This window comes from Ranitomeya variabilis, chromosome 1 (genome assembly GCF_051348905.1).
Source record: "Ranitomeya variabilis isolate aRanVar5 chromosome 1, aRanVar5.hap1, whole genome shotgun sequence".
Taxonomy (NCBI): Eukaryota; Metazoa; Chordata; class Amphibia; order Anura; family Dendrobatidae; genus Ranitomeya; species Ranitomeya variabilis.
The window spans coordinates 813,008,286-813,025,444 of NC_135232.1; the positions used below are offsets into that span (position 1 = coordinate 813,008,286).

General features: G+C 40.5%; 1 protein-coding gene across 1 annotated transcript in view; it reads right to left on the reverse strand.

The window, feature by feature from the left end:
* ANTXR2 (ANTXR cell adhesion molecule 2) overlaps positions 1-17,159 on the reverse strand; it is a 280,690-nt gene that overhangs the window by 109,243 nt on the left and 154,288 nt on the right. Inside the window, exons 13-15 of the mRNA XM_077274548.1 lie at positions 16,988-17,083; positions 11,696-11,743; positions 10,008-10,097 (exon numbers count right to left, since the gene is read on the reverse strand). Of these exons, the coding sequence (XP_077130663.1) occupies positions 10,008-10,097; positions 11,696-11,743; positions 16,988-17,083 (234 nt within the window). The remainder of the gene's footprint in view (positions 1-10,007; positions 10,098-11,695; positions 11,744-16,987; positions 17,084-17,159) is intronic.

Genomic DNA, 17,159 nt, shown 5'->3' on the forward strand with positions numbered 1-17,159 from the left:
ACATTTCAAGTATGGAGGTTACTTAAAGGAGAACTGTGCTAATTTAGAGGGTTGCATAACAGTGTCTTAGTGATGAAAAATCTATAAACAGTACTTGAATAAAGTCAGAGGAAAATGCATCATTATTATTTGATACCAACTTTCAATACAATAAGCTACAAATGATACCAGGCACCAAGCTTTCATAAACCCCTTTTTTAAGTTTGGATGATCCAATTCTTTCTGATCTGTTCTGTTTTACTTGCTTATGAATTATTTTATTTCAGGAACTGCTTCCTTTTATATATATATATATATATATATATATATATATATATATATATATATATATATATATATATATATACTAGATGGTGGCCCGATTCTAACGTATCGGGTATTCTAGAATATGTAGGTAGTATATAGTACAGGCTACGTACTATATTGCACAGTGACGTAGTATATACCACAACCGACGTAGTGTATAACATAGCTACATAGTATATAACAGAGCTACGTAGTATGTAACACAGCGTACGTAGCAGGGTGGATAAAAATCAATGTTTAAAAAAAAAAAAAAAATCTGATTTTTTTGATTTAAATCGGATTTTTCTTTATTTAAATCAGATTTTTTCAATAAACTGCTTTTTGAGGAAGATATTTTACCATCCAAAGGTTCTTCCATCATGAGATAAAGCTGAGTTGTTTAACTCAGTAGAATAAAGGCTGTATATGTGTAACATTCACAATGCCATGCTCTTCCAGAGGTTTCTGTAGGATTAGTGGGCAGTTTCTCTCCTATATTATCACAGACGCTCGCTTTACTTACGCAGTTCTCAAAACTGAATTTGACTCCGCAGAGGTCCCAGCCTCTTCTTCACGGCAAAAATGTTACAACATGAACAGAGTTGAGAAAAAGACCTTAATCCTATTGTTCTACAAACCTATGAATACAGAATCAACCCCTTCAGTGCCAAGTCCAAGAAGTTAGACAATATGTTTCTGATTGTTTGGAGTGGAATAGATCTGCACAACACAAGAAGAATGTGAATCTAAGTGTGAGGAGGAGGAAGGGCAAGCAGACAAGAAAATGAAAGTGAAACTTTGAGCACAATACTGCAGCATAGCCACAGACAGACAAGTCTGGATCTGTTTGTGTGTACGATCTGAGGTTTATTACATTCTTTCCTTATAATGGCAGCAGGCCGTAAAAGAGACCCAGTTTGGGAATATTTTAATGAAGCTCCTTCGCCTATCGGTAAGGCAGACATGCAGGCAAAATGCAAACGATGCAACAAAGAGATGCAAGGCCTGGTGGCGCGAATGAGGCAACATCATGAGAAGTGCGGTGATGAAGATGACCAAAGAAACACTTCTGAACAGGCAGGATCTTCAGGTTGGTAAACATTTTTATTGAATCCTATTTCTAAAGACTGAACTGTCATGTGTGAGAAAAATTATATTTCTTATTATTACTGCATGTTACTGTCATTTGGTACAGTTATGAAGAAAAACAAATATTCCTTTTGGGGCAGGGGCAGTGATGTGTTGTGTACAATAAGCAGAAATTGTATAAACAATAAAATAACAGCATTGACTTTTTTTGTTTAGGGGAATTCATGGATTCTGGAAACTATCCACCTCCAAGATCACCATCATCCTGTTCTACAGTTTCAGAGTTATCCATCCAGGATAGTGCTTCATTAGCAGCAGCATCATCATCAGACACCCACAGCCACATATCACCATCACCCAAAAGGAAGAAAAAACCTTTACCTCCTGGAACCACCATAGATAGGTTTGTGATAAGAACTAGCAGATTAGAAAAAGAGTTGATTGATGAAAAAATTGCCCAGTTTATTTATGCAACGAACTCTTCTTTCCGTCTGACTGAGAACCCACATTTCATTAATATGGTTCAGTCACTGAGACCAGGATACAGTCCACCCAGCAGAGCTGATGTTGCAGGGAAACTGCTGGATTAAGTGTATGACAGAGAAACGGAGCAATGTGCAACAGCTCTGGAGGGTAAAATTGTTAACCTAAGTATTGATGGGTGGAGTAATGTCCACAATGATCCTATTGTATGTGCTTGTATAACAACAGAAGAAGGTAGTCTTCCTTGCACAAACAACTGATACGTCAGGAAATGCACACACAGCAGAATACTTACAAGAAGTGGCAGTAAAAGCTATAACGACATGTGAACAAAAATTCAAATGTCTAGTACGCAGTTTGGTCACTGACAATGCTGCAAACGTATCCAAGATGAGAAGAGATTTAGAAGAGCAGGGAGGGAATACAAAGCTGCTAATAACATATGGTTGCAGTGCTCATTTGCTGCACCTCTTAGCCAAAGACTTAAGTGTTCCAGAAATAAAGGCTAATGTTGTTGAAATTGCTAAATACTTCTGTAATAATCATTTTGCTGCAGCAGCTCTGAAAAGGATGGGTGGAACCAAGCTAACGCTCCCACAAGATGTTAGATGGAACTCTGTGGTGGACTGTTTTGAGCAGTATATAAAAAACTGGCCTATTCTGATGACACTTTGTGAAGAAAATCGAGATAAAATAGATGGCACTGTCATGGCCAAAATCCTCAACATTGGGCTTAAGAGAAATGTTGAACATATGCTGAGCTTCCTGAAACCCATCTCTCAAGCTTTAAACAAAATACAGAAAATAGCTGTTTTATTGCGGATGCTGTTGAAATTTGATAGGAACTGAGTGAACAATTAAAAACAGAACTACACATGGACAGAATTAAATTACAAGCAGTAAACAAACGAATGGGACAAGCACTGACTCCAGCTCATTTTTTGGCAAATATTGTCAATATCCAATATCAGGGTCAAAACCTAAGTGCTGAGGAAGAGGAGTTAGCTATGACATGGGTATCCAGCAATCATCCATCTTTAATGCCAACTATAATAAACTTCAGAGCTAAGGGGGAACCATTCAAGAAATATATGTTTGCTGAAGATATTTTAAGGAAGGTCACACCAGTAAACTGGTGGAAGTCACTTAAGTGCTTGGATTTAGAGACTGTTCAAGTAATGATTTCACTTTTAACAGCAGTAGCTTCTTCTGCAGGCGTTGAAAGAATATTCTCTTCCTTTGGACTCATTCATTCTAAATTGAGAAATCGGTTGGGACCCAATAAAGCAGGAACGCTTGTTTTTCTTTTCCAGATTATGAATAGGAACAAAGAAGAAGATGATGATGAAGATGACGACAAGTGAGCTACAGAGGACAGCAGGGACAGTAGTATTTAAGTTTTTCATGTGTCGGCTGGGCTGACAGTCTAAGTTTCTTAAAATATATATATATTTTGTTTAGCCAAATTAGTTAACAAACATGGATGTTTGTTTAAGCAAATAACTTATGCTGTAATGTTGTTATTGTTTCAGTTGAATAAATCTATTTAAATTGATATTAAGGTCAGGATTATTTTTCTCCTTCCTAAGTACAACAGAACAGTGGTGTCCAAATATGAATGATTAACCCATTAAACTGGGGAGAAAAAAGTAATATAAAAAGTGATTCTAAAAATCTTCATCTACTTACATGTTAAAGTAGCAAGAACTAGTTTAGGTAGAAACTTTGATTTAAATCACTGATTTAAATCAAGCCTTACTGACTAGTGATTTAAATCGTGATTTAAATCGTGATTTAAATCAGTTAGATTTAAATCAAATCCACCCTGGTACGTAGTATACAGCAGAGTTACATAGTATATAACACAGCCACGTAGTGTATTGCACAGGTATGTAGTATATTGGTCAGCCACGTAGTATATAGCAGAGCCACGTAGTATATAACATAGCCACGTAGTATATAGCAGAGCCACGTAGTATATAACATAGCCACATAGTATATTGTAGAGCAACGTAGTATATTGCACAGGCACGTAAATTGCACAGCCACGTAGTATATAACACAGTAACGTAGTGTATTGCACAGCTACGTAGTGTATTGCACAGCTATGTAGTATATTGGTCAGCGACATAGTATATAGCAGAGCCACATAGTATATAACATCGCAACATAGTATATTGTAGAGGCACGTAGTATATTGCATAGCTACGCAGTATATTGCACAGTCGACGTAGTATATAACAGAACCGACACAGCCACATAGTATATTGCACAGCTACATAGTATATAACACAGAGCATGTAGTATATTGCACAGCCACGTAGTATATTGGACAGTCACATTGTATATTGCACAGTCACGTTGTATATTGCCCAGCTACATAGTATATAGAACAGAGATGTAGTATATAACAGAGCCCACGGAGTATGTAACACAGCCCACGTAGTATATAGCAATATGGCCACTATATGCGTGGATAAAAAAGACTTAAAATAAATAATAAACATATACTCACCTTCCGAAGGCCCCTTGAAGTCCTGGCACCTGTGTGCGGTGCACGCAGCAGCTTCCGGTCCCAGGGTTGGTATGAGCGCAGGACCTGTGATGACGTCGTGGTCACATGACCGTGACGTCATGGCAGGTCCTTCTCGCATAGCATCCTTGGCACCGGAACCTGCCACTTGCACTGCCGAGGACAGTGTCCATCGGAAGGTGAGAATAACTTTTTTTTTATTATTATTATTTCTAACATTAGATCTTTTTACTATTGATGCTGCCTATGCAAGTTGGCCACACAGGGTTAATAGCAGTGGTAACGGAGTGCGTTACACCACGACATAACGCGATCCATTTCCGCTGGCATTAACCCTATGTGAGGGCTGACTGGAGGGGATTATGGAGCGGGCACTGACTTCGGGAAGGAAGGAGCGGCAATTTTGCTGCCGGACTGTGCTTGTCGCTGATTGGTCATGGCTGTTTTGCCGCGACCAATCAGCGACTTGGATTTCCATGACAGACAGAGGCTGCGACCAATGAATATCCGTGACAGACAGAAGGACAGATGGAAGTGACCCTTAGACAATTATATAGTAGATAGCTTTACTGAAGATTATCAAAATTAAACGCTAGACAAAATAAAATAAAGTGTCACATGACAATTAAAGACCTCAACCCAAACAACATAAGGAATGGAACAGTCCAAAGAAATAGACTACTGATTAAGTTGTCATTAAGAAAACAGCCTACTGTAAACTACTTGTTCATAAAGGATTTGAGGAGTTTTCACAAAAGCACAAAATGGTCTTATAATAATGTATACATATATTTATTCATTTTTGCCAAAATAACCCATTTCTATTTCAGCTCCATTTTTCTCATATCAACTTCCAAGAAGCCTCTGCAGCCTCCTTTTACCCTTTAGTTGCCATTGGAACTATCCTGTAGTTCCTCGTCAATCTTGCAGTCTGCAGTATTGCTCTCATCTGGCTTTCTGCTAGCAAAGCTGTGCTATGTTTAGAAAGGAATTTCTACTGCGAAGGATCTCAAAAAAAGCAGTGGAGCCTCCTTTATTATAGTAAACTAGCTGAAGAGCCCGGCGTTGCTATAACAAAACAGTGCTGGGACATGTGCAATAGCATCTATCTGCAAGCAATGCTCTCAATCTGCACATGCGCAGCCCACTGTGTTCCGAGGACCAGTGTGGGAACATGCAAAAGAAAAAACAATTGTCACAGTTGAACATAGCAACGCTCCCGAACTGGTACACGGAACACAATCGGCACTATTTTGCAGAAGCAAAAGATTTTTTTTAACACAATATTAACCCCTTAATGACTGCTGATATGACTTTTAATGGCGGCAGTTAAGGGGCATTATTCCTCCTGCACCTCATACTCCTTTGTACACAACCTCCTCCTACACCTCACGCTCCCCCTTTATACACAGAATTTGTATGCAGCACAGTTTTTCTCCTTTATAGTCACCTCCTCCAGCAGCACCTCACACTCCTCTTCCATATACAATTGGAAACACTTGATCCCAAGAGAAATTGCACTAATTGCAGTAAAGCGTATCGTATGCACAGCCTACTTCTTCTGCAGCACCACACTTTTCTCCTTTAGACATCGTTCACACGTCATTTGTTCAGTATTTTTACCTCAGTATTTGTAACCTAAAACTTGGAGTAAAACAATCAGAAGAAAAGTATATTAGAAACACGTCACCACTAGTGTTGAGCGATACCGTCCGATACTTGAAAGTATCGGTATCGGAAAGTATCAGCCGATACCGGCAAAGTATCGGATCTAATCCGATACCGATACCCGATACCAATACAAGTCAATGGGACTCATGTATCGGACGGTATTCCTGATGGTTCCCAGGGTCTGAAGGAGAGGAAACTCTCCTTCAGGCCCTGGGAACCATATTAATGTGTAAAATAAAGAATTAAAATAAAAAATATTGCTATACTCACCTCTCCGACGCAGCCTGCACCTTACCGAGGGAACCGGCAGCGTTGTTTGCTTAAAATTCGCGCTTTAACTTCCTTACGTGAAGTCCCGGCTTGTGATTGGTCGCGCGCTGCCCATGTGGCCGCGACGCGACCAATCACAGCAAGCCGTGACGTAATTTCAGGTCCTTCAGGATTTTAAAATTACGTTCCGGCGTTGTGATTGGTCGCATCGCGGTCACATGGGCGACGCGACCAATCACAAGCCGTGACGTCACGGGAGGCTGGACACGCGCGCATTTTAAAATGCGCGCGTCTCCTGCCTCCCGTGACGTCACGGCTTGTGATTGGTCGCGTCGCCCATGTGACCGCGACGCGACCAATCACAACGCCGGAACGTAATTTTAAAATACTGAATGCCTAGAAGGACCTGAAAATTACGTCACGGCTTGCTGTGATTGGTCGCGTCGCGGCCACATGGGCGGAACGCGACCAATCAGAAGCCGTGACGTCACGGAAGGAAGGAAAGCGCTCATTTTAAGAAAAGAACGCTGCCGGTTCCCTCGGTGAGGTCCAGGCTGCGTCGGAGAGGTGAGTATAGCAATATTTTTTATTTTAATTCTTTCTTTTACACATTAATGTTGTTTCAATACCGATACCCGATACCACAAAAGTATCGGATCTCGGTATCGGAATTCCGATACCCGCAAGTATCGGCCGATACCCGATACTTGCGGTATCGGAATGCTCAACACTAGTCACCACTTCCATATTTTTCTCCCACTCATGGTTTTGGCTTACAAAAACTGAGGTAAAATACTGACCAAATACTGGACGTGTGAATGTGGGCTTATACATAGCCTCCACCTGCAGTGCCTTACTCTTCTCTATACACAGCCTCATACTGCAGCAGCACCTCACTTCTCTCATTTTCCCATCACGCCTCTCATTTTCCCCCTCATATATCTCATTTTTTTCACCTCACTTCTCTCTTCCCCTCACACGTGCACAGCACCTTCCTGTTATGAGCACAACGGTGTAATCTATGAGGCTCCTCCCTTTTCCTTGACATCATACCTCACAGGCTTTTCATACACAATAGAGCTAGATGTGGCCTGTGCCTGCCACGCACTGATACTCTGAAGGCGACGGCCCTGATTGTAGCTCGCAGCGGCTGGGACATCGCAGCAGGTGAGTTTTGCAGTGTGGCTTTCAAGGTAAATGTGTCTCCACCCATGTGTGCTAACAAAGTGGGCCTCGTGGACAGGGCTTTGTGCGTGGCTATGCGGAGTGGGCCGGGCTATGTCGAGTGGATGTGGCTTGATACATACACACACATACATACACTCAGCTTCATATATATATATATATATATATATATATATACACACACACAGCTTATACCAAGAATTAGCAGTGTGCCTGTGTGCTGGTAACTAAGAGGAGCAATATACTGCAGGATGTGGCTGTATTAAAGGGGGGACAGGAAGGAGAGATATACAGGGAAATCTGATTTGCTTCAGAATTATTCTCATGCGAATTGAATATAGCCTATTATTCCCTAGGTTCTCTCTAGACTCCAGAGCATAATAAAAGTAACATGTAAAGAATAAAAAAGCTTTATTACTCACCTCACTTCTCACCTGTACCAGCACCTCTGCTGTCTCTGGTTCCCGCTGCACGCCACTGTCAGGACCTCTTCTTTATGCATATACACGCTGAGGCTAACTCTAGAACAAGACTTCCCACCAAAACCAGGCCTTGGAGGTCATAATTAGTGTTGAGCGATACCGTCCGATACTTGAAAGTATCGGTATCGGAAAGTATCGGCCGATACCGGCAAAGTATCGGATCCAATCCGATACCGATACCCGATACCAATACAAGTCAATGGGACTCAAGTATCGGACGGTATTCCTGATGGTTCCCAGGGTCTGAAGGAGAGGAAACTCTCCTTCAGGCCCTGGGATCCATATAAATGTGTAAAAGAAAGAATTAAAATAAAAAATATCGCTATACTCACCCTCCGACGCAGCCTGGACCTCAGCGAGGGAACCGGCAGCGTTGTTTGTTTAAAATTCGCGCTTTTACTTGGTTACGTGAAGTCCCGGCTTGTGATTGGTCAGGGCGGCCATGTTGCCGGGACGTGGACCAACCACAGCAAGCCGTGACGAAATTACGTCACGGCTTGCTGTGATTGGTCCGCGTCCCGGCAACATGGCCGCCATTAACCAATCACAAGCCGGGACGTCACGGGAGGCTGGACACGCGCCCATTTTAAAAAGCGCGCGTGTCCAGCCTCCAGTGACGTCCCAGCTTATGATTGGTCACGGCGCCATGTTGCCGGGACGCGGACCAATCACAGCAAGCCGTGACGAAATTACGTCACGGCTTGCTGTGATTGGTCCGCGTCCCGGCAACATGGCCGCCATTAACCAATCACAAGCCGTGACGTCACGGGAGGCTGGACACGCGCGCTTTTTAAAATGGGCGCGTGTCCAGCCTCCCGTGACGTCCCGGCTTGTGATTGGTTGCGCCGCGGTCAACCAATCACAAGCCGGGAGGCTGGACACGCGCGCATTTTAAAATTTTAAAATGCGCGCGTGTCCAGCCTCCTGGCTTGTGATTGGTTGATCGCGGCGCAACCAATCACAAGCCGGGACGTCACGGGAGGCTGGACACGCGCCCATTTTAAAATGCGCGCGTGTCCAGCCTCCCGTGACGTCACGGCTTGTGATTGGTTGCGTCTCCCATGTGACTGCGACGCAACCAATCACAAAGCCGGGACGTAATTTTAAAATCCTTAAGGACCTGAAATTACGTCACGGCTTGCTGTGATTGGTTGCGTCGCCCATGTGACTGCGACGCAACCAATCACAACGCCGGAACGTAATTTTAAAATCCTGAAGGACCTGAAATTACGTCACGGCTTGCTGTGATTGGTTGCGTCCCGGTCACATGGGCGGCACGCAACCAATCACAAGCCGGGACTCACGTAAAGGAAAGAAAAGCGCGAATTTTAAACAAAGAACGCTGCCGCTTCCCTCGGTAAGGTGCAGGCTGCGTCGGAGAGGTGAGTATAGCAATATTTTTTATTTTAATTCTCTCTTTTACACATTTTTACATTAATGTTGTTTCGATACCGATACCCGATATCACAAAAATATCGGATCTCGGTATCGGAATTCCGATACAGCAAGTATCGGCCGATACCCGATACTTGCAGTATCGGAATGCTCAACACTAGTCATAATGCATTCTGATTTCACAATGTTATGTCATGCCATGATCTCTGAGGCCTGGTGTCTTCACACTAAAAAAGGACTTCTGGCCACAAACAGACCTTAGAGGTCATGATGCATTGTGATGTCAGTGATTGACATGAACAACTAAATGGTTAAACAGCAGTGATGTGACCTAGCACTGATCTCTGCAGTAACAGTCAGTTGAGAAAATTGGGTTCCCCTATGAAGCCCATTCTCTGACCAAGGGCTTCACAGTACTTCGGTGGCAGCAATGAATCCTTTCAGCATGCCCCCCAGCTGCCATGATAACCCATCGGCACCCCACAATCGCATCATTGATTCAGTAATTGAGAACAGCATTCAAATGGTTAAACAGCATCAATCGGTGCAATAATAATAACAATCTCTCTCAAAAAATACATTGACGTTAAATTGTGGTACATAATACTACAAACCTCCATTCTCTTAATGCCACCAACTCCACGACCACCATAGTAGCTAGCATCAACTGTAGGCCATTTCTTATTAGGAAGCTCTTCTGCCTCCTAAGTAGTAAAATATGGAAGGTATTAATAAATTGCTGTTACAAATCTAGCACCATACCAAAATTTCAAAAAGATTTCCATTGTTGTAAATATTTAAAAAGTATTTTATTTTCAAGAATAAAAGTATACTGAGTTGTCTGTGCACAATAAGTCTGTTTTCATGTAAATGTTTTATTGGTATTTGAAGATGTTTACTGCTGAAAACAAGATATCACCTACCCAAATGATAGGTGATAATTTGATGATTGGTACCGATCTGAACGAAGGGATCTACACCGCCCAAACCGGGCATATTAATCCCTATCACAACAGAGTGACAGTGCCCATTCTCTACCACTGCTATATTCATTATTGCTCCATTCATTACTTAAGGACGTAGTGCTTGACCTTTCCAGCAGCCCCAGAGAGAATGAATGGTGTAAAAATTCTCTGCAGATCAATGTGAGTCCCAGTGGTTGAACCCCCATGATCTGCTAGTTATCACCTATCCTATGGACAGTTAATAACTTGCTTTCATTAGACAACCTCTTTAATGAACATTTAGACTGATTTTTGTTTCTGCTTTCACTTTTTTCTTTCTCTTTTCCAAGAGCCATAACTTTTCTATTTATCGGTCAATTTCCATATGAAGACTAGTTTCTCAATATAACTACAGCTTTTCTGTGAAGGCATCAGAGATTTGTTTCATAACATTAGGGATCAAGCAGCATTATGAAAACCAAGGAACACACCATAAAGGTCAGGGATAAAGTTGTGGAGAAAAATAAAGCAGGGTTAGATTATAAAAAACAGCTCAAGCTCTGAACATCTCATGAAGCACTGTTCAACTGATCATTCAACAATGGAAGAAGTATGCAACAACTGCAAACCTATGAAGGCATGGTTGTCTACCTAAACTGACATTGGCAAGAAAGGAGAGCACTAATTGGAGAAGCAGCCAAAACGCCCATGGTCACTTTGGAGGAACTCCAAAAATTTGTAAAAGTTGAATACATTTACAAAGTACTGTATATATTGCTTTATTTTTTAATTTTCCTGTTGCTTTTTTCTTGTTATAAAATGTTTTTTTTATATTATTCACATTAAGTATATTGTTGCTACGAGATGACTTCTTTATAAGCAGTACTAAAGTGAAGTGACATGCTTGATAAAGGGGTCTGCCTCGAAATAGTGCAACAGGTGTGTCCACACATTTTCTAGAGCAATGTCTCCATAGTGTTCTTTTTTGTGCATGTAGCTTGTGAGTGTTTTCTCACAGACGATGTATCGTGTACTCCTTGAACTCCTTTTCTATTATACTGTATGCTATTTTACTAATTATACATAAAAGGAAAATGACAGCAATTTTTTGAAAATCAGTTAATGGGTCTGGGTGCTTCCTTGGTGGTTTTTTTGTATTCATAAGATGATGGTATGGGAATATCGACTAATCCGCATTAACATTCAGCTACAGGCATCCCTAATTATTTATTATATTGATATAGTATCCCAAGGATAGGCCATCATTAATACAGTAGCTGATATCACCTTTAAGTTCCAAACAGCCTATTAATTTAACTGAAATGGCACTGCAACAATATACAGCATTACACAATTACCTCTTCAACAGGAGCAGGTGGTGGAGGTGGGGGTGGATCTTTTATGACCTAGAAAAAAACAAATTTATGCTTAGACTTTCCATTTAAAAAAAGAATGTGATTAAAGATAAAGTAAAGAAAACTCATTCAATTTTATAATGTGCATTTCCAAGAAACTGGCTTCCTTATTTAAAAACAGTGGCTAATGTGTTTATATATTTTTTTTATTTTAACTTTTCATATCAACAAATTAGGTACACTAATTACATACTCTCTTAAAATAATTACTCTTTTAAAATCTATTTAAATGTAAATACAATGAATAGAAGCTAAATATTAGCAGTAAAAAAATATAAAATGGGAAAAAAAAATCAAATGGGGTAAAATGGTGCATAAAGTATCTATCTCATATCTATCTATCTATCTATCTATCTATATATCTATCTATCCAATATCTATCTATCTATCTATCTATCTATCTATCTATCTATCTATCTATCTATCCAATATCTATCTATCTATCTATCTATCTATCTATCTATCTATCTATCTATCTCGGATCTATCTATCTATCTATCTATCTATCTATCTATCTATCTATCCCATATCTATCTATCTATCTATCTATCTATCTATCTATCTCGGATCTATCTATCTATCTATCTATCTATCTCATATCTAGCTATCTATCTATCTATCTCAGATCTATCTATCTATCTAGGAAAAGAAGAGAGACATGTTTTTTCACTTAACTGTAGGTTGATAGCCCGAGAGTGGCATGTACAGTACAACAGGGACCCACCAAAGGAAGGTCACCTTGCCAAGGTTGATGGGCATACATGAATTGTCCAATTTATGCACTAAGAACTTTCATTTTTGTAAGTACCGTATTTTCCGGCGTATAAGACGACTTTTTAACCCCCGAAAATCTTCTTAAAAGTCGGGGGTCGTCTTATACGCCGGGAATCGTCTTGTACGCCGGTGTATATGGTGGGTGGGGAGGGGGAGTGATCCTGATGACGAGGGGGCGTCTCACAGGAAAGTGAGTAATCCCCATTACCTTATCCTAGCGGTGCAGCGTGGGGGTGTCAGTGCTGGGAGCGGCTGTGTTCTGGTGCGGCGGCTCCTCTTCTGTGTGGGGCCTCTGTGCTGTGGGGTGGCGGCGGCAGCGGCGTATCTTTATCCAGTTGGGGCTCCTCCGGCATCTCCTTAGCCCTGGAGGCCCCGCCGCAACTCCATCGGTGCAATGTGGTGGCCTCCGGGAAAATGGCCGCTGCTCAGATTCAGATCTCGTGTCCCGAGATTTCGGGACGAGATCTGAATCTGAGCAGCGGCCATTTTCCCGGAGGCCACCGCATCGCACCTATTGAGCTGCCTCCGGGAAAATGGCCGCTGCATTGCACCGATGGAGTTGCGGCGGTGCCTCCAGGGCTAAGGAGATGCCGGAGGAGCCCCAACTGGATAAAGATATGCCGCCGCCACCGCCACCCCACAGCACAGAGGCCCCACACAGAAGAGGAGCCGCCGCACCAGAGCACAGCAGCCGCCGCACCAGAGCACAGCAGCCGCCGCCGCCACTCCCAGCACTGAGACCCCCACGCTGCACCGCTACGATAAGGTAATGGGGGATACTCACTTTCCTGTGAGATGCCCCCTCGTCATCAGGATCACTCCCTCCCCCCCAAAAGGCACATATTCACCGGCCCTATAAGACGACATAGGGTGTATAAGAAGACCCCCGACTTTTAAGAAGATTTTATATTTTAACTGGTAAAGTTGGGGGGTCGTCTTATACGCCCAGTCGTCTTATACGCCGGAAAATACGGTACATCATTTTTGAGTAGTAAAATCTACATAAAATGTTTTTAATGTTTTTCATTAAATTAAATTAATTCCACTTCCGGCAATTGCGCCAGAAATCCGCCCACCAGTGACCCCGTCAGGTGATTGCGGGTGACCGATGGGTTGGCATGACAACCAGAGGTCTCCTGGATACCTCTATGGTTGTTACTGCCGGCTTGCTGTGAGCATCCCTCGGTGGTTGGCGGTCATAGCAAGTGAGTAATTTAGCTACATATATGCGACCTGATAATCGTCTGTATGTAGCAAAGCCAATCGGGTTATGGCAGCTTCTAGTCTCCCATGGAGACTATTGAAGCATGGCAAAAGTAAAAAAAAGTTTTAAAAAATATAAAAAAGCTAAAAAAAAAAAAAAAATTAAATCACCCCCCTTTCGCGCCATTCAAAATATAACAATTATAGAAAATCAAACATACACATATTTGGTATTGCCGAGTTCAGAATCGCCCGATCTATCTATTAAAAAAAGATTAACCTGATCACTAAATGGCATAGCAAGAAAAAAAGTCAAAACTCCAGAATTATATTTTTTTGGTCCCGCAACATTGCAATAAAATGCAATAATGGGCGATCAAAAGATTGTATCCGCACCAAAATGGTATAATCAAAAATGTCAGTTCAGCACACAAAAAATTAGCCCTCTTCCAACCCAAGATCAGAAAAAATGGAGACTCTACAGGTATCAGAAAATGGCACAATTTGGGTTATTTTTTTACAAATTTTGTAATTTTTTTCACCACTTAGATAAAAAAGAACCTAGACAAGTTTGGTGTCTATGAACTCATAATGACCCGGAGAATCATAATACCAGGTCAGTTTTGGCATTTAGCGAACCTAGTAAAAAAGCCAAACAAAAAACAAGTGTTGGATTGCACTTTTTTTGCAATTTCACTGCACTTGGAATTTTTTCCCATTTTCTAGTATGTGACATGGTAAAACCAATGGTGTTGTTCAAAAGTACAACTCGTCCTGCAAAAAACAAGCCCTCACATGGCCATATTGATGGAAAAATAAAAAAGTTATGGATCTGAGAAAAAGGGTAGCAAAAAATGAAAATGCAAAACCAAAAATACATCTGGTCGTTAAGGGGCTAAAGACACAGACACCCATCATTGGCCTTACATGTATTGTGGATGTTCTGAAAAGGTTAAATGGTATTTATTTATCATCATATTAGGCTCTTGTCATTTTATTAAAATAAGAGACCACTGCTGATCCTACCTCAGTATAAACAGCTGACAAATAAGCTGCAGATGAATTTAAGAATGTAAGCCTTTGGCGTAAGCTATGGTAAATAGTGAGAAAACAGTATTTCAGGATTCATTTTCTTTAATAGATATGTGCTATTCAGGATTTGTTTTTAAATGGTATTCTCATCTTAGGCATTCATGGCATACCCACAGAACATGCCATAAATATATATGATAGATGCGTGTCCTAAAACCTACAGAATATACCATAAATATATGATAGATGTGAGTCTCAATGCTTGGACCAGTTCCTAGCCAAAAAAAAACTGGTGTCTCCCAACACCCCTATCTCGATAAAGATTTGGGAATCAGCAGTGACAAACTTCTAAATGGTTACTTCTTCATGATATATCCTAGTTTCAAGTGTAATTTCCATGGGAGGCATCTCAATGGTTATCCAGAATGGATTGTTATAATAGGTAACTGGGGAGAAGAAGGCTTTCAACCCAGTCCATAAGACACAGATATGTCTGACTAATCCTGTACAGGCAGGTGCAATAGATCCCTTGGCTTCCTGCCCCAAACATCCAACCTTTACTCTTTCAAGCAGAGGGTTGGACCACATCATCATGCCACCTTTTCAGTCCGCAGTAGCGAGGCCTGGCTAAAAATACGTAACTAGATGACAGCATGGTAATAAGAGAAAGGTGAAAATTGTCAGGGCACAATAGACATTATTTTTTGAAGAGGCAAGGTAAAAATCTGTTGTAAACATACAGTTCACAGTGAATGCAAGTAATATTATCATATTGGAATTATGGGTTTTAGGAACATTAATCTTAATGATTTGTTATGTTTTTTAATGTGTTCATAAAAAAAGATAGCTGTCCAAATTTTTGAGAAGAAAAACATTTTGTCCAGAAAAAAATATATAAAGTTGGCAATCCTGATTGCAAGTGTGAGGAGTCATTTACATCTAGGCAGGAAACTTTGCATCTATAGTTATGGCTGAAAGAAGTCTTCAAGGTGATCTGGGCAAAATGGAGAAGAAAAGGTAAGAGAATCATCTTCATCTGAGAAAATGTCACCCATGAGTCAATCAATGTAAATGGTTATTCTGCCTCTGATTGCATATTACAAGTACTGAAGTCACTCGTTATAAGGTCTGCAGCAAGATGTCCCCTTCCTAATTTATGAAGCAACACAGAATATCAGAATATCCTGAGTTTGCTAAGATCAAACCTCTATAACATGCTTTAACCTAACTTCTCAACTGGTTTATTTGACGCCTTTGTGTCATCTTAATTTCTAAATTAATTTTGTATATAGATTTGTAAGTTTTAAGTATGTCTAAAATTTGTGCAGCTTTTTTCTCTACTGTATGTATTAATTATTTGAGGACCACATTGCACAGTTTTAATACAATGTTGAATGTTTAATACAATGATTCAATACTTGACAAATATTTGTAGTTCATTCTTTTAAAAGGGAAAAAAGGTCATGTTTCAGTATTACAGGAAGATAATGTTAAAATACAGATGTTTGTATAAAAATGTTTCCCCTGTTTCCATTTTTTTAGTGATGGCAAACAAAACAAGTCAGCTTACCTATGCATTACCAGCGTTTCTAAGAGTGCTTTTAGGCAAAAAATGTTGATTGCTTTGATGCTGATTCACTTTGCCCAGTAACAATATCAAATTAAAAACTGCATTCATGATAATCTGGCTACAGTTAGAATATCTAAATGCAAGCGCAGTGCATCAAAAAATACATATCCACTAGTAGAGATTACAAAAGCTACTAATATTAAAACTGTTAGCAGGAGCTGGCAAGACAGCACCGTGGAAATGTAGAAACTGCCAGCAGGACAAAACACATTACACTACAGATTTAATGAAATAACATTTTATATCTAAAATAAATAAATATATATTTTTACAACGGATTAACATATAACAGATGATGGACTATAATGGACTACAAACCAGCAATTTCATTCCAAGTACATTTCTAAAATATTTCAGTGTGTATGGACCAGGTAATACCTCCCACTTAAGCTGCCCCTTCTAAAACATAAAGACAATGGTTTTAGAGAATTTGTAAACATCTGGCTTATCACTTGTGGCCAGGACACCATATGGATGACCATTTTTATTTATTGTCTCCCTATTTTCTAGTTTCTAGACTTTAATTTCAGAAAGTATAGATGATCAGGAATCCAACGACAATAGAACAGAGAGTTATTCTTAAAATGATAGCTTACCACTTTGCAGCAAAGAGGCCAAAACCACCAAAATAATGCAAGTGCTATTAGAAGCAAGATGACAAGTACTGCAATGACAGCAGGAAGTCCACTGCTCTGTGAACAAAGAAAAAACATAATTATTTATGCAAAACAAAATTAATTTTATCTCTGTAATTAACAAAATTAGGAG